The sequence below is a fragment of the Panthera onca genome, chromosome C1, assembly GCF_046562875.1.
Source record: "Panthera onca isolate mPanOnc1 chromosome C1, mPanOnc1 haplotype 2, whole genome shotgun sequence".
Taxonomy (NCBI): domain Eukaryota; kingdom Metazoa; phylum Chordata; class Mammalia; order Carnivora; family Felidae; genus Panthera; species Panthera onca.
The window spans coordinates 72,921,963-72,944,393 of record NC_138346.1 but is presented as its reverse complement, the minus strand read 5'-3'; the positions used below and the strand labels follow the sequence as shown (position 1 = coordinate 72,944,393).

The 22,431-nt window shown below is 34.7% G+C and overlaps 1 protein-coding gene across 6 annotated transcripts in view; it reads right to left on the bottom strand.

Moving 5' to 3' along the window:
• WDSUB1 (WD repeat, sterile alpha motif and U-box domain containing 1) overlaps window positions 1-22,431 on the bottom strand; it is a 51,314-nt gene that overhangs the window by 20,148 nt on the left and 8,735 nt on the right. For 5 of the 6 annotated variants that reach the window (XM_078451264.1, XM_078451266.1, XM_078451263.1 and 2 more), the window contains exons 5-9: window positions 21,374-21,467; window positions 10,683-10,716; window positions 9,263-9,303; window positions 9,076-9,182; window positions 7,981-8,160 (exon numbers count right to left, since the gene is read on the bottom strand). In XM_078451264.1, coding sequence (XP_078307390.1) covers window positions 7,981-8,160; window positions 9,076-9,182; window positions 9,263-9,303; window positions 10,683-10,716; window positions 21,374-21,467 — 456 coding nt within the window. The remainder of the gene's footprint in view (window positions 1-7,980; window positions 8,161-9,075; window positions 9,183-9,262; window positions 9,304-10,682; window positions 10,717-21,373; window positions 21,468-22,431) is intronic. The other variant, XM_078451268.1, reaches the window with a different exon arrangement.

Genomic DNA, 22,431 nt, shown 5'->3' with positions numbered 1-22,431 from the left:
GGTGGGTAGAAGAAAAAAATTACATTTCCCAACACCTCACAGTTTTCATGAAAAGCCAAATCAGCTTTTTATTTTGTTGGGAGGCAATTCTTCAGGGTGTTTATACACCCCTTATGATGACTTTTTTGCAGTAATTTGTGTCCCTCCCAGAGGGCAGATTTGTTCTCTGATAGGTACAAAGATAAAATGACACTTGGGCTAGGTTTGCTAGCAATCCCCTCAAAAGATGAAAGAGTTTCGTGAGCTCAGGGTATCTCCGCTATGACACAGACACAAACTGCCCTCACAAGACTTCGGGGGGAAAGAAAAACCTTGAAGCTCATGCTGCTTGCTGTGCCCTGAGGAATACACTGTTTAAATCTATTCGGATTCATTGCCCACAATCTACGGAAGTGTGGCAAGTCAACCTAGCAGCCGCCTGCCTCTTAGGGACTACGGCACTGCTTTCCTAGGAATTCTTTCCTATGTAATTCACCGAAACCAAATTGAAGAGTTTTTAAACAGTTTTTTAAAAGTACCACAACATGTTTACAATTAGAAGTCATCTCATTTAAAGGGATAGTTATACAACATACAAGAAAAAGATATAGAAGCATTTAATATTATGAAAAATATATATTTCCCTGTCAAAAATATGGGTGCTAATATTTAGAATGCTTATGATTTTTATAATAGAGAACACAGAAAACCTATTTCAAAATGCCCCCAGATAAGAAAAAGTTAAATTGGGTGTTATCCGTGTCCAATTTTAATGTCATTTAAAAATGGAATCAGATCACTTTGCCCTCAGGGAAGCAATTACCAAGTGATATCCCCAGAGCTTAGCCAGAAACAAATATCTCCTTTTGTGACTGGGGGTTGGGAGTGGGTGTTATTAAATTTAATTGCTCAGGAAGAAAAGACCCTTACCAGCTGATGGCTAGTAAACCCTTAGTATGGGTAATGGGAACTATCTGGATATATTTATTGTAACTCTGAAAAGGCATGTGGTTCTTAATAAGATGTCAAGTTAAATAGGACAACAATTCCTGTACTCTCTTCTCCAACCCTGAAAATGCTACATAATTGAGAACTGATGGAGTCTACACACAAATAACAACCAAAGATATAAAACAAAACTCTGAAAAGCCCCTAAGAAAATAGAGGTAACTGGGTTCCAGAGTGAGGGATGGAAGATGGCCACTTACAGCAGAGCTATGTGTACACGAATGGAAGAGAGACCTTGATACCTCTACCGTTCTCTCTACCAGCTGTGTCCTGTATGGATCACTGCTGAAGCAGCAAGGCCAGCAATGGCTGGAGGCACCATAACAAGACAGAGCTGTCGCCCAGAACTAAGAAACACAGCTCATCAGGCTGGTCACTCCATCACCTCTCCACTGCCCAGAGAGAGAGAACAACAAAACCAGAAGCCAGTTTCTCAGGAAAGAACAGAACAACAAAAACATATTTTTTAAAAAAACTATTAAAAAAAAAAACCAACTCCTGACTAGAATGGTCAAGGGAAAACAAAGACGTACAAACGATAGGAAAAGAAAAGGGAAACATGATGATAGATACAAGTAGGGATTTTTTTCAAAAGGATTTGGATAAGTCGGTGGTAGAAGCAGTATAGTTTTTTAATTTCTCCGAATCTCCACATAAAAAAAGAGTGAGAGAGCAAAATCAAATCCCACAGACAATCTCCGCAACAAAGTAAAGTGGCGAGGCGTCTCACAAACCCCACCGTATAAGCAGGCGAGGACAAACCACCAACCTCCACAGACCTGTGGTTGACACCTGTGTGGAAGGAAGTAACAGGACATCTGACCGGCCTGAGGAAAGGAGCCCCCCCCAAATGCCCACAAGTTCCCACTGGAAAGTGTGGTGGGCCAATTTAAGAGCAGCAACTGAACTGCCCAGTCCAGCAGCAGGTCCATGCACAGGCTCACAGTAACTAGACCAGAACTAAAGGGACTGTGTCACTTTAATCGTGTATAACAACAACAACAACAACAAAACAGTGAATGTTCCAGTAGTTCATGATAGTTCACTTAGGCAACAAATGAAAATCTACATAAGGAAGTAGTTCTAGGAATTGAAGAAACTCAAAATCTAAGGATGTTCAGTTGCTGCATAAAGTTTGAAAAAGCATCTGATTGAACAATTTCATATTATAATTTTAAGCTAGAAAATGATAAAAATGTCTCATGTGCTTTATGGTTTCTTGGAAAGACAAGAGCAAACGGTAGAGGAAGCCTTTTGAAAAAACTTCATTCCCAATTAGGACTCTATGATTGATAATTATTTGAATGTAGGTGTAAGGACTGACATGATATAGAAGAGTTCTTCAGCATTTGTCATTCCAGGTTTCTACCACTATATCATCTACAGCAATTCCACACTCCAAGGCAGGCAGCAATTTAAAATTTCTGAGACCCAAAAATAAACTGAAGCCAAGGTGCAGATGAAAGTCATGTGGCCAGATTTACTGCTTGCCTACTATCACATCTCAGAAGCGAGATGTGATAAAAGTCATACTTAATGACTTTTGAATGAGAGATTAAATACTATAGTGGAGTTCACAAATTCGTGGATTCACAAATGTCTTAAGACAGCTCTCTCTCTCAACGTCAAGGATCTTTTGTACCTGTAATCTGTCTGGACATTTCTTATGCAAACATGGGACTAAATATAAAGAGTTATCTTCTAGTTACAACTGGCTAGTATACCCTGGTTTCCATTAACACAATCCTAAGAAAGGATGGTTATCCTAGATTAAAGCATCAAACTCCAGCAGATATTCAAGTCTATAGAAAGTTCCTTTATTATATATTTATAAAAGGCTCACTAGAAAATTTCATAGACTGCTTGATTCCTTAAAAGTAACTTAAGTGTCAAACATAATAGATACACATACTTTGGTCTCTAACACCCCAATGTGCTTTACTGCACAATTCCTCCGTATGACGAATACACAAATTCCTATTTACGTATTGACTTAGGAACTGTTCTAACAATTGTATCACAAGTCAAAAGCAAGTAAGAGAGTTATGCATCTAAAGAATAAAATTCATTATCATTTACTCATCAGTTTGCCTCTTAGCACATTTTTTCTTTAGACTCAATTTCAATTCTCTATTATGCCAATATACTATCTTAAGAATCTGCTTTTCTTAAAATTCAAGACTAAAAGAAATTCACTGTAGCTTAAAGTAGTACTTGTAGAAGATTAAAGTTAACTTCTTGATCCTTTATAATTCTTTATAATTCTATAAAAACTTTCAAATACTGTAGAATTATGTGAAAAAATAAATGCCCTAGCCCATTTACTAATTTATTCTGTTTAATTTGCCAACTTTCCAAATCTTAAACACACAGAATAGATTCCTTATTTACTAGAAAATGTTAACATTTTTGTCTCCATTCATAATAATAATTTTCCTAATTCCACTATTAGACCACTATAGAAGTTAAATTATATTTCAGTTTTGGCTTGGGCCTGACCTGATAGTTCTGAAACTTATTTCACTGAAGTTTAAAATGATTGTAACTACTAATCCTGGGACTCATCCTTCAAAAACTATTTCAAATCATTAATTAAATCCTATAAGAATTTCATATTATTTATCTATCAGAATAGAATTCTATTCCTATTGTTTTTACTATGCTTCTTTTGTTTTCAAACATCCTTGGTTGAAATCTGAAATTATTGTTTTATAGTGTTAAGTGCTTCTAAATGATAAGGTACTGTTAAGATTTATTGTGAGAGAGTAATAATAAATCAACTAATGAAGATGCAAAAATCAGCAGAAAAACAAACAAACAAACAACGCTACACTCTGTTACCAACTTTCAGGAGGAAAGAATAAATTATAAAGGCAATAAGTCATTAGAAATACAAAAATAGCTCTCATAATATGGCCGGAGTACAAAACCATCTGACCCTAAGTATTTTCACAAATCATCATTATGTTAACTTTTTAAAGGCCGTAAGATTTCAAGAGATTTAAATACACTCATATGCTATATTTACCATATAAGGAAAGTATAACACTATACTCCAAAATGGTTTTAATATTTTTTTTTGTTATTTGACTCTTCATTAACAATAAATCTCACTAAGGATATCCTATTTTCTATGCTTTCTCAGTAGGATTTCATTATAGCATGTTAATAGTAGTGTCTGGTTATTAGTTTTATTACAGCATGACATTAAGTCTTCAAACTAGGGGCGCCTGGGTGGCTCAGTCGGTTGAGCACCCAACTTTGGCTCAGGTCACAATCTCACAGTTCGTGGGTTCAAGCCCAGCATCAGGCTCTGTGCTGACAGCTTGCTCAGAGCCTGGAGCCTGCTTCAGATTCTGTCTCCTTCTCTCTTTGCCCCTCCCCCACTCACGCTTTGTCTCACTCTGTCAAAAATAAACGTAAAAAATAAAAAAATAAAAACAAAAGACTTCAAACTATTTTTGATAAGGATCTAGTCTCCAGAACATAATAAACAACTCTTACAACTCAACAACTTAAAGACAAATAAACCAGTTTAAAAATATTTTTAACAATTTTAATTCTCAGACATTTCTCTGAAGAAGATACATAAATGGTCAATAAGAACTTGAAAAAATACTCCATATAATTAGGTAAACACAAACCCAAACCACAATCTAATACCACTTCACATCTACAAGGGTGGCTATAATCAAGGTGACAGGTAATAACAAGTACTGAGAAAGAGGTGAAGAAACTGGAAACCTTACATATTGAAGCACTTACACATACAAAACATGGATGAACCTTGACAGCATTATGTTACATAGAAGAAGCCAGATACAAAGGGCACCTACTGTATGGTTCCACTTACAAGAAATATCCCAAACAGACAAATCCATAAAGACAAAGTAGATTAGTGGTTGCCAGAGGCTAGGGAGAGAGAATGGGGTTCTTTTGAGGGGATAAAAAGGTTCTGAAAATAGACAGTGTTGTTGATGGTTATAAAACTCTATGAATACACTAAAAACCACTGAATTATACACTTAAGGAAAAATGACTTGTATACTGAAAATGACAAAGCATTTTTAAAAGAAATGAAGAGGGGCGCCTGGGTGGCTCAGTCGGTTAAGCGTCCGACTTCGGCTCAGGTCACGATCTCGCGGTCCGTGAGTTCAAGCCCCGCGTCGGGCTCTGGGCTGACGGCTCAGAGCCTGGAGCCTGCTTCCGATTCTGTGTCTCCCTCTCTTTCTGCCCCTCCCCCGTTCATGCTGTGTCTCTCTCTGTCTCAAAAATAAATAAACGTTAAAAAAAAAAATTTAAAAGAAATGAAGAAGACCTGAATAAACTGAAAAACGTCCTGTGCTTATGGATTGGAAAACTTAAGATGACAATAATCCCCAAATTAATTCACAGATTCAATATAAGCCCTATCAAAATTGGCTTTTTTTTAATGTTTATTTTTGATAAAGAGCAAGTGGGGGAGGAGCACAGAGAGAGGGAAACACAATCCAAAGCAGGCTCTGCACTGTCAGCTCAGAGCCTGATGCGGGGCTCAAACTCACAAACCACGAGATCATGACCTGAGCTGAAATCAAGAGTTGGACACTTGGGGCACCTGGGTGGCTCAGTCAGTTAACTGTCCAACTTCAGCTCAGGTCATGATCTGGTGGCTCATGAGTCTGAGCCCCACGTCAGGCTCTGTGCTGATAGCTCAGAGCTGCTTGGAGCCTGCTTTGGATTCTGTGTCTCTCTCTCTCTCTCTCTGCTCCTCTCCAGCTTGTGCTCTCTCTCTGTCTCTCAAAAATAAAATAAACATTAAACATTAAAAAAAAAAAAGAGTTGGGCACTTAACTGAGCCACCCATGCAACAGCAAAATAAGTGGCTTTTTAAGGAGTGCACTTCTGATGAGCACCAGGTGTTGTATGGAAATGTTGAGTCACTATATTGTATACCTGAAACTAATATTATACTGTGTTAACAGGAATTTAAATTAAAACTTAAAAATAAATAAATTAGTTAATTAAATAAATCCACCTGATTTTAAACAGAAATTGACAGGTTGATTCTAAAATTCATATGGAAATGCAAGGGACCCAGAAAAACAAAACCAATCTTGAAGAAGAAAAAAAAAAAGAGGACCCACACTTTTCAATTTCAAAACCTACTACAAAGCTACAGTAATTAAGACAGTGTGAGTGTAAGAATCGACAAATATGTCAATGATAGAATTGAGAATCCAGAAATAAATCCTCACATTTGTGGTCAATTGATTTTTAACAAGGGTGCCAAGACAATCCCAAAAGGCAAGAATAGTCTTTTCGACAAATTGTGCTAGGACAGCAGCTGGATATCGACATCTGAAAGAGTGAAGCTGGACCCCTATACTCATACCATATCCAAAAATTAAGTCAAAATTGATCACACACCTAAATGTAGGAGCTAGACGTATAAATTCATAGAAGAAAAACAGGTTTAAATCTTTGAGACTTAGAATTAGGCAATAGTTTATTAGGTATGACACCTACAGCCTAAGCAACAATAGGAAAAAAGATAAATTGGACTTCATCAAAATTTTTAAATTTCTGTGCTTCAAAGGGCACTATCAAGCAAGTATAAGGCTAACCTACAGAAAGGGAGAAAATATTTCCAAATCACATATCTAATAAGAGCCTCATACCCAAATTTATATAAAAAATAATAAAAAGACAAATAACCCAGTTTTTAAAATGGCCAAAGGATCTTAACAGACATTTCCACAAAGAAGATCTACAAATAGCTAACAAGCATATGGAAAGATGTTCAACATCACCAGTCATCAGGAAATGTATACTGAAATCATAATGAGAAACCACTAGGATGGCTATAATTAAAAAAACACATGTTGATGAGGATGTGGAGAAATCGAAATTCTTGGGGTGTCTGGGTGGCTCAGTCAGTTAAGTGTCTGATTTTGGCTCAGGTCATGATCCCCGGTTCACAAGTTGAACTCCCGCATCAGGGGCTCTGTGCTGACAGCTCAGCGCCTGGAGCCTGCTTCAGATTCTGTGTCTCCCTCTCTCTCTGCCACTCCCCTGCTCGTACTGACTGTCTCTCTCTCTCTCTCTCTAAAATATACAGACATTAAAAAAAATTTAAAAAAAAGAAAAGAAGAGAAACTGAAATTCTCATATATAGCTGGTAAGAACATAAAATAGCACAGCTGCTTTGGAAATAGTCTGGCAGTTCCTCAAATGTAAGCACAGAGTTACTATATGACCCACGAATTCCACTCCCAATTATACACCCAAGAAAACTGCAAACAGATACTACACAAAAGCGTGTACACAAATGTTCAGAGCAGCATTATTCACAATAGTCAAAAATGGAAACAATCTAAATTCAATCAACTGATAAATGGATAGCAAAAAGTGATAAATTTATACTGTGAAATATTAGTCGTAAGAAGAAATGAAGCACTAATATATGCTATAGCATGGATGAACTCTGAAAACATGCTAAGCCAGAAAAGGCAGCATATTGTATGATTCCATTTCTATGAAATGTCAAGAAGAGGCAAATCCTTAGAGACAAAATGCAGATTAGTGGTTGCCAGGAGCTAGAAAGAAAGGGAAAGAGGAGTGACCGCTCATGAGCATGGGGTTTCTTTTTGAAGGGATGAAAATGTTGTGTGATTAGACAGTGGTGATGGCTATACAACTCTGTGGATATACTAAAAATCACTGCATTGTACACTTATAAAAGGGTGAGTTTTATCATGTGAATTACATCTCAATTTCTAAAATAAATACATTTTGAAAATTAATTACAAGGTGGCTTTAGTTACTTAAAGAAATACCACATAACATTTCTTTTCCATAATCTAACCTACATAATCCTTCTCTACAAAGAAATATACCAGCATAATTACTGTGCCAGAACAGTAAGAGGAAAGCATTAATACAACTGAAACCAATTTCAGAGTAAATTATTAAAAGTCGCTTTTAAGAATGCCCATCTTCCACTAATCTTACCAATTTTCAAATCATCAGCCAGACTTTCTTTGGTGAGATTCAACAATTCTCTTCCATCAATGTTATTCATTTTGAAAATACCAACAAGGTCATTTAAACCTTGGGCACAAAGCCACACTGAAACATCATCCTCTGACCAGTCTTCAGGAAATTGCTTCGCCTCGTCTTCTGTGCTCCTTGCTTAAAAACAAACCCACAAACAGAAAGGCAGGTAAAATAACAATGAAGGAAAGTATTGCCCTTATGAATATTCTCACTGAGAATTAAAAACTAAATAAAATTTCCTTAAAGCTGTGTTTTAACAACCTTTTAAGAAATTTCAAAAAAATCAAATAACACTATGTACAGTTACAATATTATTTAATACTATATTAAATACTACTCTCTTGGAACTTTTCAGTCTAGAAAAACAATTTTTTATTATATAAAATTCATATCAGCAAAAGTACTCTGCTCTATCGTCTGCATATCAGCACCACTATTCAGTTAATTCTGACAGTAATAAAAGTAAAATTCCTAAATTATGTGTCAACATTGCTTGATGAGGCCAAAAATAAAACGAACAAAGTAAAACTCTGCTTTCTATTTTGTTCTCAGGCTATATTTATCTGAAAAAACAGTATACGTACAAATAAATAGCTTATAAAAAAATTGGGAGGTATGATTTCCATGAATATGCTCCTAAAAGGATTTACCAACAGGTTTAACATATATAAACTACTTGAAACACTAGATTCTCTAAAATTATTTTTAAATTATACATTCGGATATACACTTCATATTGAGAAAAAGCAAAGTGAGTAATTTGTTAAAAATTTATGTGATTTAAAAAAAATTTTTTTTAATGTTTTTTTATTTTTGAAAGAGAAAGAGTGTGAATGGGGGAGGGGCAGAGAGCAAGAGGGAGACAGAATCTGAAGCAGACTCCAGGCATCGAGCTGTCAGCACAGAGCCTGACTTGGGCCTCAAACTCGTGAACCATGAGATCATGACACTTAACTGATTGAGCCACCCAGGTGCCCCCAAAAATTACAGGATTTTTAAATTTAATGGTGAATGGGATTGAACTGGGTTAAATATGATGCCCTTACTAACCTTGGCAAGGTGTTTCCAGATCAAATTGCCAGATGTTCACTGTTTTGTCCATTGAACCAGTAGCAAGTAAAAGGATATTGGGTGCAAAGGCACAAGTTGTGACATACCTAATTAATAAAAACAACTATTATGTATCCTCAGACTAATTTTTTTATTATATTAATACAAAATAAGGTTAAGTTCAGACCTGGTGTGCTGAGTCAATGTGTGAAGTATATTCTCAGTATTCTGAAAAACAATAAAAACAGCTTTATATTTGCTCAGGCAGGAGTAAAGTTACTGATAAAGGCTCATTTGACATAAATAGTTTATATGATACCAGTATTTTACTATAATTAGTCACTAATGTAAGTTGAAACTTTACCCAAAAAAAAGAGAACAGCCTCTATAACTAATAATATTATCAGGTACTTATTTCACTCTCAGTAATTAGCACTGTTGTCTGCTGACCACCCTCCTAGAAATTTTTAGTATAATAGATCCTGGGCTTCTGCTGATGGTTTTGAATTTACTAACAGTAGCCTAAACATCTATTACATGAAATGACCTGTATTTTTGCTATGGCATTTGACTTGTACCCAACTGCAGGACCGGTGAAGAGAAATTAGTCACTTAGATTTTGAGTACACTTAGCTGGCCATCTAGCATCTAGATATATTTATTAATTTTTAAAAAGTGAAGTGTAATTAACAGTGTTATATTAGTTTCAAATGTACAATTAGTTGTATTTAGCTGAGATTCATATACATATTTTATGGAGGAAGTTTAGTGTTCTAGCTATTCTTGTGAATGTAAAATCTTAAGCAAATTTGTTGAGAAACATTCAGGATCTACTTCACCCAGTTTGTATTCTTTTCCATCTCCTGCCAGAGCACTCCGCGATTTGAATTCCCACATAGAAGACTAGTTTAGATTCCTTGCTTGACCGACTACACTTTGATGATTAACATCTCTGGTTCATTTGCTAGCACGCTGCAGCCTGAATTCCATCATTGTAAGGCTCCATTCAACATGGATTTCTCTTGAAGAATATTTTCATCAACCACATCTTTGCTACATGTAAAATGTTCATTTTTTTTTTTCATACTCATGCAACTCGGTCTTTATTCATATGGCTCTACCAAAAACTGCCATTTTCCCAAGTCTATTAAAACTTACTCTTCCTTCTATCAGTCTCTAAAGCCAGCCAGATCTCTACCAGTGATCTAGGCCACTTTCAGCACACCCATCCACAACCCTGGGGTAAATATTCATTCTTTGCTATTACGGAAACCTGGTAGAAAAATTTAAGAAAAATCAATTTGAAGTGTTTTTTTTTTTTTTTTTTTTTGGATATTGGTGCTCTTTAAATCTGTATTTTCTTTGATCAGATTAATCATCTATCTTAGCCATCTATCCATCTTAAAATCATTACTGAAATATTTAAGGGCCTGTCCCAGAACCAATAACTTGCATAACTATCTTAGCACTTTTGAAAATGTATATTCTTAGGCACTCTAAAAAGAAAAGAAAGTATTTTATCCATCTTGCCTAACAAAACTTGAAGTTCAGTACCCTAATAAACATAATTTACGCATATCACACATGCAAGATTTTGAAATACTTACAGTATCATACACTATGACAGATTTATCCACTGATCTTTAAAAGAAAAAGGAAATTATGGGTGAGAAGTTCTATAAAAACCAGGTAGTTATTAATATTTTTAAATCATTTAAATAACTTTTTTAGAAAAGGCTGAGATACTGATATACAAACATTTAGAATGCAAGCTTTTTGTCCATATGTATGAACTTTTATTCAAGACTACTTGCCACATATAAAATTTTTCAGAAAATTATAAACTTTATTAAATACTAGTTTATTAATACTTTATTAACACTAGTATATGCTATTTATACCATCTAGCCATAAACAGAGTAAGCATTTATGATGTATAAATAAGACATAATCCCATATCAAGTTAATAACTCAAAGGGAAAAACCACTATAAGGGAAAGCTATTTATAATTGACCCTCAAACAATGAAGGGATAGGGGCACTGATTCTCCTCTTCCCCATGCAGTTGAAAATCTATGTATGAGAAAGACAGATACCATAGGATTTTTACCCATATATGGAATTTAAGAAACAAAACAGATGAACATAGGGGAAAGGAAAAGAGAGACAGAGAGAGAGAAGAAAGCAAACCATAAAAGACTTAACAATAGAGAACAAACTGAGGGTTGATGGAGGGAGGTGGGCAGGGGATGGGCTAAATGGGTGATGGGTATTAAGGAGGGCACTTGTGTTGAGCACTGGTTGTTATATGTAAGTGATGAATCACTAAATTCTACACCTGAAACCAATATTACCATATATGTTAATTTCTAACTAGAATTTAAATAAAGACTTGAAATAAAAAACAAAAATTTAAAAATAAAAACTGTGCAAATGTATATCAGGCTATATGGATATATGCATAAATACATGTATGAATCACAAAAATATTCTTGTCAAAAATGATACTATGAGCTACAATTCAAATTTCATTTAAGAAAAAAGAAAATCCACGTATAACTTTTGACTCTTCAAAAACTTAACTACTACTAAGCCTCCTGTTGACTGGAAGCTTTACCAACAACAAATAGTTGATTAACACATATTGTGTATGTTATATGTATTCTATACTGTATTCTTACAATAAAGCTAGAAAAAATAAAATGTTAAGAAAATCTTAAGAGAAAATACTGTACTGTACCAAAAAAACTGCATATAAGTAAACCCATGCAGTTCAAACCCATGTTGTTCAATGGTAAACTATACTTGTTACTTGGTTTTTGTTTCAAACATCATTGTTCTTTATCATTAATATAGCCATGACTTAATTACCAACCTCTCTCTCTACACACACACACACACACACACACACACACACACACGTCTTGTGACTCATTTCTGAAAACTGTAATTCTAAACTTGGTATGAGCTCTGCAAGGTTTCTTTTAATAGTATAAAATTAAAAACAGCCATCTGGGATTATTCTGGTGGTAAAAAGAAAATCATCAAACAAATAAAAATGCAAACATTGTAACAAACTACATAATTAACAATAGATAAATGTGTTTCTGCATAGTATCTTCCCTCTTTAAAAATATATATGATGCTATATATATGCTACATGCTACACCATGATATATGCTACAAGGTAAGATAATACAACAATATAAGTGTTACTAATGTCTGTACAACTTTAATAATATTTATAGTTATTATTATTAAAAGATAGCTGATAAGAGACCACAGGAGTCATACCTACTGGAGGGCTTAAAATTCCTTGTTTAGTGTAAGTTATCCAGGGTAGAGGATGGATTTTGACTGCAGAATCTTTGTTATAAGTCCAAAATAAGAATTACACTTTAAATGTTCAAATGTAAAATAAAATACAAGAAAGTGGGAAGCACACAGAATGCTTTCTGGATGTAAAAAACAGTTACAGCATTAAATGTTAAATTCCAGCCAAAAAACACTGAAAATATTAATTAGCAGCTAACATTATTTGAGTACATATATACTAAACATAACTTGTGGATACTCTTATTGAGTCCTAAATTCCTCAAGGTACAAGGTATGATTATCAGAATATATAAAATTCTTAGGGAAAACTTTTACTTCTGAGCAGCCTAAAAAAGAAAACTAAAAGGAAATTCCACCTTCTTTTTTTTTTTTAATTTTTTTTTTTAACATTTATTTATTTTTGAGACAGAGAGAGACAGAGCATGAACGAGGGAGGGTCAGAGAGAGAGGGAGACACAGAATCTGAAACAGGCTCCAGGCTCTGAGCAGTCAGCACAGAGCCGGACGCGGGGCTCGAACTCACATACCATGAGATCGTGACCCGAGCCGAAGTCGGACGCTTAACCGACTGAGCCACCCAGGTGCCCCGGAAATTCCACCTTCTTAACTACACATAGTGCAATTAAAACTGACTCATCCTAATACTATAGCACTTGAAAAGTTGGATCATCATTAGTAATCTTTATGAGCATCTTATATTGGGAAGACAGAAATAAGGACAACAAGCAAGAGTTCACATACGAGAACAGCATGAAATAAGGCCGAAAATGTAGACTAGAACAAAAATACAAAGTACCCAAGAAATGTAGGCAATCCTGTAGGCAACAGATAGTCAGCCATGAAGGCAATGGAATAGGTTCACTTGATATTGAGGTAAAAAAAAAAAAAAAAAAAAAGTGAATCTGAGAAGCAAAAGGCCAAACATTAAGATCTCCTAAGAGTCTAAACATCCAACCAAGAAGAATAGAAATTATGAATGAAGATGTGTGGACTTAGGAAGATAGAAAAGATTGTCAACTCACCTCCTATAACCTCTAATTTGACTAATGGGATTCAAAGAAAGATACCATAGGATTTGATAGCTGATTACATTTAGTGGAAGGAAATTAGAGTTAGGAAAAAAATAATAGTTTTTAATATTTGAGATTTGAGTTGGAAAGACCAGGAGAATAACAGAACCACTGTAAACAGACACAAAATAAAATACTTTGAAATCACTCAAGCAATATAAAACCTCAAAATATTCCCTAAATTGAACCTGAACCAACACTGAACAAGAAGTCCAATTGTCTGGTGCCCCTGGTTATACATTTCCTACCTGCTTTATGTAACTCTTTCCCCAACTTTTCATATCTACATTCCACCACAATCTGCCCTGTCACTTTACGCCCAGGTTTCCTTATAAAAGAAGTATTAGTTTTCAAGCCTTTTGATACTGCATTCCTTCAGTTTTGTGGCACTCTAAAACCTCAACTCCGCTCACTCAAGACTACAAGACAAACATATCAATTATATCTAGACAGTTACTGGGTGAGAGCAATACTACATATTGTTATGTGTTTGATATTGAAGAGCATACATAGACTCATGGGTGATCAGTGACATTATGACGTACAGCCACCCATATCAGAAATCACCAAAGCATTTTAATCTAAACTAGCTTTATACAATGGCAAAACAAACAAACAAACAAACAAACCCTAATCAAATGAAATTACCAACATTTCTTTAGGTCAAGTGTGTTCCTAAGTTTTAAAGATTTATTTTACACTCAAGCATTTTTATTTTAAATGTATTTACCTATGGGGGTGCCTAGTGGCTCAGTGAGTTAAACATCTGACTCTTGATTTCGGCTCAGTTCATGATCTCTGGGTTGTGAGATCAAGCCCCTCATTGGACTCGGTGTTGAATGTGGAACCTGCTTAGGATTCTCTCTGCCCCTCCCCTAATCATGCTCGCTTGCTCTCTCTCTCTCTCAAAAAAAAAAAAAGGGAGGGGTAATTATCTATGTTTCTTCTCACTCATAAAGTATTTGAAGTCTCTTACAAGATGCAGCAAAAACAAGGTAAAAATTATATGAGGAAACTGGAGACGAAGAGAATACAAAGATGAGGTGAGGAAGAAAAAATAAAGATTAAAAATAAAAATATACGTCATAAAATCCAGTCCACCTTGCCACAGGAGGGCTGCAAGTTTGGTTCTGAGCTTCTTTAGCAATTAAAAAAAATGTAGAAACACAAACTCAAAGTTTGGAAAAGAGACATCAATTCCTCAGACTGAGACCTGAAAGAACTATTTTCCCCAAGGTGTTTACAGAGAGGATACTATGACAAAAAGTCCTCAACAACTGTTTCAAAGACACATGGTTAATTTCAAACATTTATTTTATAATACCCCTCAGTATAGGCCAACGGTTGAAACTTCAAGCAGAAGTCAGAAAATGAGGAAGTAAAATGTTATGTAACTGCCCAATGTTTTATATTACACAAAAAATAATATACATAATGTTTAATAAACAATTATTATGCCCCCAAAATAAATAATGCTTTGCTGGAATTTTCTTTTTTTTTTTTTTTTAATTTTTTATTTTATTTATTTTGAGAGAGAGAGCACACAGCAGAGGAGGGGCAGAGAGACAGGGAGAGAGAGAATCCCACATCAGTGCAGAGCCTGACACGGGGCTCAATCTCATGAACCAGGAGATCATGACCTGAGCAGAAACTAAGAGTCAGACATTGAACTGACTGAGCCACCCAGGTGCCCCCAGCATTTTCTTATTTAAGCTTCATAACAATCTTATGAGGAAAGTGTTATTATTTTCTCTATTTTATAATTCAGAGAAATGAAGTTGAGATAAGATATGGAATTAGAAACTGTTCAAGGTCACACAGCTAGTAAATGGCAGGACTGGGATGAAAACTAGTTCTATGTGATCCCAAAACCCAACTTTTTGCATTTTACTTCCTAGAACATCATCCCCCATGAATGTATTAACATTAAAATTGATTCATAATGGGGATGGTTTTAGCCTAAAAACACATAAGGCAGATGACATGGCCATTCATATTTCATTAAAGCTTTCACAAGACATCTAATTTAAAGCAATGCAATATCTAATTTTATCTTTATCTATTGATAAATCGCCATCATGCACTTTTAGGCTACTAAATGTACTGACCTGTTCTATAGGATTATAAACAATGTTGTAAAGAGATAGAGGGGAAAAGATGATTTTGGAAGAGTGATCTCAAGCCTTATTCTAGTCATTACTGAGCAAGAGAAGGTTGTTTGTTATAGCCACTCCAAATTCATGACAATAAAACTCTATCCTTTACATTTACAAAATAGATAAAATATAAACAAACATCTTGTTGGATGAAAGGGTACATTTCTCAGCCTTTCTGGAATAAGGTTCCTGGTCTTATTCCTCTCCTGCTTAGCAGAAAAAGAATGAAAGATGACTGGAAAGTTTGGGGGAAGACATTAGGCCATTTGGCCCAGCCCCTTCTGGATTTTCTCTTTTACCTGATCTGCCTCTGCAGGGGAAGTCTGCAGTGGTGCTGGCTGCCCAAGAGCAGTGAGCAAGTCAGCTGCAAATCTACAGACATGTCATCCAGTCTGTCCTGTAGTTCTCTGTCACTGGTTTCCGACTCAAGAAGAAGAAAAGGGTGGGCACCTGGGTAGCTCAGTAGGTTAAGCATCCAACTTTGGCTCAGGTCATGATCTCACAGTTCATGAGTTTGAGTCCCACACTGGGTGCTCTGCTTTCAGTGCGGAGCCTGCTTATGATTCATTCATTCTCTCTCTCTCTCTCTCTCTCTCTCTCTCTCTCTCTCTCTCTCCTCTGCCCCTCCCACGCTCATGCTCTTTCTCTCTCAAAAATAAACATTTTAAAAATTTTTTAAAAGAAGGGCGCCTGGGTGGCTCAGTTGGTTAAGCGGCCGACTTTGGCTCAGGTCATGATCTTGCGGTCTGTGAGTTCGAGCCCCGCGTCGGGCTCTGTGCTGACAGCTCAGAGCCTGGAGCCTGTTTCAGATTCTGTGTCTCCCTCTCTCTGACCCTCCCCCGTTCATGCTCTGTCTCTCTCTGTCTCAAAAATAAATAAACGTTAAAAAAAAAAAAATTTAAAAAAATTTTTTTAAAAGAAGAAAAGAGGGTTTTATCTATTGAACTCTAACAACAATGAGCATTTTAAAACTGGTTTCCAAGGAATCCTACCTACTAGAACTGAGAATTTATGGAAAGTGGCAGCCCTATTTGAATTAGGAAGACTGATCTTTCCTGCCTGAACAAAAGCTATATGTTTGTTTTATCTGGTTGATCAAGAGAAGTAGGGTAGAACAAAAGACAAATTCTGCCAAAGGCCTAGAGGAAAATTATTAGAAGAGAGATGCAGAGAAAGATGGAATAAATTCCTACGTATTTTGTTCCATCGTGGGTGATGCCATCATAGCTCTGAGAACTAATGAAATATGTGAAGCAGACATGAGAACCCATGTATCTTCTGCTAGCCCAGATATTGAAGAGATTTTAAATAATGTAAAACAATGCCACTCTTTTTATTTTTCCTAAGAAAAAAAATCTTAACATGCAATGAGTATATATTTTTAATGAATTAAAAATATTTTAGAATTTTCTCAGTTTTATTTTTGGTAAATAGCAATATACATATATGTATGTATATATATGTAATATATATATCACATATATACACACACATACATGTAATATATATATTACACACACATATACATGTAATATATATATTACACACACATATACATGTAATATATACATATATATAATATATAGATCATATATAGATATCATATATAGATATCATATATAGATATCATATATATAGCATATATATGATATATATCATCCATATAAGCAAAAGCTCTTTGAGGTCAATAACTTTTAAGAATGTCAAAGAATCCTAAAACCAAAATGTATGAGAACCATTGACCTAAATCATAGTTTAATTTCTTTAACCTTTAACACCCATCTCTCCTATAGCTAGGAGATGCTTATTAGAAATGCTTTCAAAGTTTCAATTGTTTTCCTAAATCCATACAAAGTTATAACAACATCCTAGTTCTCTTTCATCTCTACAATCTATTTTTCCAGCCTCAATTCCCATTACTCCTTTTTACATTTATCATACTTTTTTTTTTTTTTTTAAGATTTATTTCGTTTTGAGAGAGAGAGAGAGAGAGAGAGAGAGAGAGAGAGCAAGCTGGGGAGGGGCTAAAGGGCAGAAAGAGAGAGAATCTCAAGCAGGCTCCACACTCAGCATAGAGTCTGACAAGGGCTAGATCCCACAACCCTGGGATCATGACCTGAGCCAAAATCAAGAGTTGGACACTCAACCAAATGAGCCACCCAGGCACCTCTCCATTTATAATACATTGTAATTCACTCAAGAATTTCCTGCCTCTTGGAATGCCCTGTTTCCCCGATCCTCCCATATCTGCATAAATTCCATAATGCCTTTTACATAGTTACCCTGTATCTATCCCCTATACCACTTCCTTAGCACACCTGACCTATAATCCCATTCTGGGGTCAATTCATTTTTCCTATGTAGCCACTTGTATTCAAAAATCTTTTATCCTACTCGCTTTTTTCCTACTCTCTCTTTAGCAGATGTATCCATTCCATCTTACCAATGATTCTTAGTTGCAGATGGAATCTATCATCAACCAATTAACTTGTTCTTTATCTATTCATGAAATATAGTTAAAACATATGTCCCAATTCTCCTAAAAGACTAAATGTTTATCTTTCACCATCCTTTACATTTCCAAACAATTCACTTGCCTGTATATTTATCCAAATGAACTAAGAATACTCAGAAAAATATCTCAATGTGACCTAGAGCACATATGCCAAAAAGTATTTAACAATGTAAAATTCCATTAATCTAGAATGACTGAAAAGGTCTATCTTAGTTAACATAAAATATTAATTATAAATCACATATATATATAAGGAAGTATGCTATAAAATGCCATTTTTTATAACACAAATAGTAACACAAAAACTATACTGAATATCACTTAATACTTCTTTCATGATTCAGAAAGCAAAGACATGTTAGATCTTGTAATATTATTAGGTTATCACGTGAACATCAAGATAGAGAATCAAAACGTCTTTAAGGGCACACTGTCTTATACTTCCTTTTACATGCCCTATTGCAATTGGCAGAGACCTGGGTACATAAGAGAATCATAAATACTTGCTGAATTTCATACCATCATTTTGTCAATTAACCTCTCAAAAATGAAATGCACGATATATCCCCCCCAAACAACAGAAGGAAATCCAACTTTATTTGTTTAAACTTTCCACTGATTTCAATCCTAGGTCAAAGGAGAATTACTATAAATGCTTTTTTGATGAGCCATTTTCATCGTTTGAGATGAAAGAGTCAATCTAAAATGATGGCAATATAACTAATTATTTGGCTTTTATCTGGCAAGGATTAGAGAATATGGGAAAAGAACTATCAGGTTCAGTCCAGAACATTTTAAGTGAATGTTAGGAGCCTAAATATCTTGGCTGGAGCAAAAGCTGCTGTGAAGAGCTATGAATGTGTATTTCAGTGCTATGACCTGTGAGATCAGACAGGCACGTTTGCAAAAATCCAATGGCAGCAAGGAGAAAATATACCAAAGTACACAAATAGGAGAATATAAAGTAACTGAATCATACCACTGTGTACCAAACCAATTGCTTTATAGAACAAAGTTTTGGAAAATAGAAGCCAAGATTAAAATTTTCAACAGAGAACTAGAGATCATAAAAAGTGACATAGTGGACCTGGAAAAACTAGCCAAATAGAAATGTCAGGACCAAAAAGTAAAATAACCAAAATTAAAGATCCATCAATGGACCAATTTAAAGTAACATATCAGATAAAGCTAAGGAGGGCATCAGCAAAGGAGAAATTATTCAGAATACAGCACAAGAAATAAGAGAATGAAAAATGCAGAAGAAAAAAGATATAAAGTTTATAGTAAGAAGGTATATTTTGCATTTAATTAGAGTCCGAGATTTAGAGGAGAGAAAGGGCAGAAGTAATATTTGAAGAGATAATAAGAATTTCCCCTTAACTGATGAATTATTACTCTACATATTTAACTAGCTCAGTGAATTCCAAAGCAAACTAAATAAAAAGAAATCCAAATCTAAATACAAAGTAAGTGCAAAAAACCAGAGAGAACATTTTTGTGAGCAGCCAGTGAAAAAAATACAAATTACAAAGAAGTAACAATTAGAATCAGACTTCTCTACTGCAATACACAAAAATACAAGTCCTGAGTAAACTGTTTTTATTCCAACAAAGCAAGGTTGGTTTAACATTTGAAAAGCCAATATAATTTACCACCTAACAGAATAAAAGAAAAATCATATGATTATTTCAAAAGATACAGGTAAAATCAGAATACCTCTTCGTGATTAAAAAAAAGAAACTCATAAGCTAGAAGGAACAGAGGGGCTAATAAAGTTTATCTCCCCAAAACCTATATGATCATACTTAATAATGAAAGCTTTCCCTTTGCAAAAAGGAATCAAAGGATGGCTGTTATCACTGTTTCCATTATCTTGGTAGTGTCAGCCAGTTCAGCAGCACATAGATGATATCAAAGGTACAATGATTAGAAAGGAAGAAACAAAAATCATCATTATTAATGTGATATGATTGATTTTTGTTATCAAAAACACAAAATTTAAGATCTTTACAGGTAAATCTCTGGTTTTCCCATATTTACTTCCTTACATTTGCTATCTCTTTTATAATAGCAACAAAAAAATTAAGTGCTTAGAAATAAATCTAATAAAAGAGGAGGAAGACTTCTACATAGAAGACAATTATTGAGAGAAATCAAAACAAAAATAAATGGAGAAACATAACACATTCATGGATTAGAAGACTCAATATCGTAAAGAGGTCAATTATCTCTGCTTTTGTCAGACTCATTACAACCACAATCAAAATCCAAACAGGTCTGTGGCTGTACAGAGAGTAACTAGAGGCACTATGACCAGCTAAATCTAAAATTTATATGGAAGTGTCAAAATTCAGGAATAGCTAAGATACAAAGCCTTGGAAAGACAGAATGGTTTTAGAGAAGGGATAGATAAACAGAAAAAAATAGTAAGTTTATTATTTAGAACAAAAAAAGCAGGCTGAGAACCAGATCCACACACACATGGTCAGTGGTTTCTCACAAGGTAGCAGAACAACATGGAGAAAAGACGGTATTTTCGATGCATAGTACTTGGACAACTGGCTATCCACATGGAAAGAAATAATATTGGATTCCTATTGTACATGATGCCCACATATCACATTTGAGAAAAGAAAAATAATGAAGGTTTTAGAAGATAATATGGGAAAATACCTTTATGACTCAGAACATAAAAAACTAAGTACACTAAAATTATCAACTGTGAACAGGCAAATCCACAGAAGGGAAAAGATATTTGTAACATATATAACCAATAAGTGGCTCATATACTGAAATACAGAGAGCATATATATATATATATATATAAAATCATATATTCATATTATATATATGTATAATATATATAATATAAACAATGAAAATCAACAAACCACAGCTGTATGCGTTAATATGAATGTCATAAACATCACGTTGACTAAGGAAAGCCAGACACAAAACAATACACATTGCATGATTTGTTTTAAATCAGTTTAAAAGAAAAAAGCAATATTGTATATGACTTGAGGTGCTGTCACCCTACAGGGGTACCTGGAAGGGGAGGATTTTCAGAGCAGAACCAGTGATGTTCTATTTCTTGACCTGAGTAGTGGTTACACAGGTCTGTATAACTTTATTGAGCTATTCTCTTATGTTTTATGTACTTTTATGTATGTCCTATTTCATATGAAAATGGTGTAAGGAAATTAAACTAAAAAGCTTACCCCGAGACTAGCATCTGCCCATTATGAGAAAAAGCACAAGCCAGAACAGGAGCACAGTGCCCACTCAGTGTACTTTTATATTTTAATTCAAAACCTGCAAATAACAAGGTGAGAAAAATTAGCAAGCTGACTGTGCTTAGAATTTATCTTTAAGTCAAAACAATTTCACTTATTCATTTTAATAAAAAAATTAAAAATAATTAAATAAATAATGAATTAAATAAATATTAAATAATAAACTTAATAAATCTTTAAGTGCCTAAACAATACAAAAATGAAAAAAACTCCCCCTGCAACTCAGGTACTGGAATGCAGTGTGATTAAGTGGTTTCAGAAGTTCAGTAATGGATAAAGTAAATGGTGCACTCAGCAAAGGTGCAGAGGATTGTAATGATCAAATGCTTTAAAAATTTTTAATGTTGGGGCGCCTGGGTGGCTCAGTCGGTTAAGCGTCTCACTTCAGCTCAGGTCACGATCTCACACTCCGTGAGTTCGAGCCCCGCGTCGGGCTCTGGGCCAATGGCTCAGAGCCTGGAGCCTGCTTCCGATTCTATGTCTCCCTCTCTCTGCTCCTCCCCCGTTCATGCTCTCTCTCTGTCTCAAAAATAAATAAACGTTAAAAAAAAAAAATTAAAAAAAAATTTTTTTAATATTAAACTCTATAAAATACATAAAAATATGAAATTGTAAACTAATATAAAATTTTAAAATACAGTATAAGACAATCTTGGCATCTAATTTTAAAAAATATAAAAAATATACATATTGGGGTTCCTGGCTGGCTCAGTCAGTGGAGAATGTAACTCTTGATCTTGGGGTCATGAGTTTGAGCCCCATGCTGGGCATGGAGCCTACTTATAAAGTATATATATGTTAAAAAAAAAAAAAATACATACACACATACATATGTATATATACACACACACAATTGCCCAAATGCCTAAAAAGGAATCAAATTGCTCAAATGCCTAAACAAAGATCAGTTTTCAAAATATGATATTAAAAAAATATTTTCTCATTCCACAAATAAAAATAATCAATGGTAATTTATCCATCTT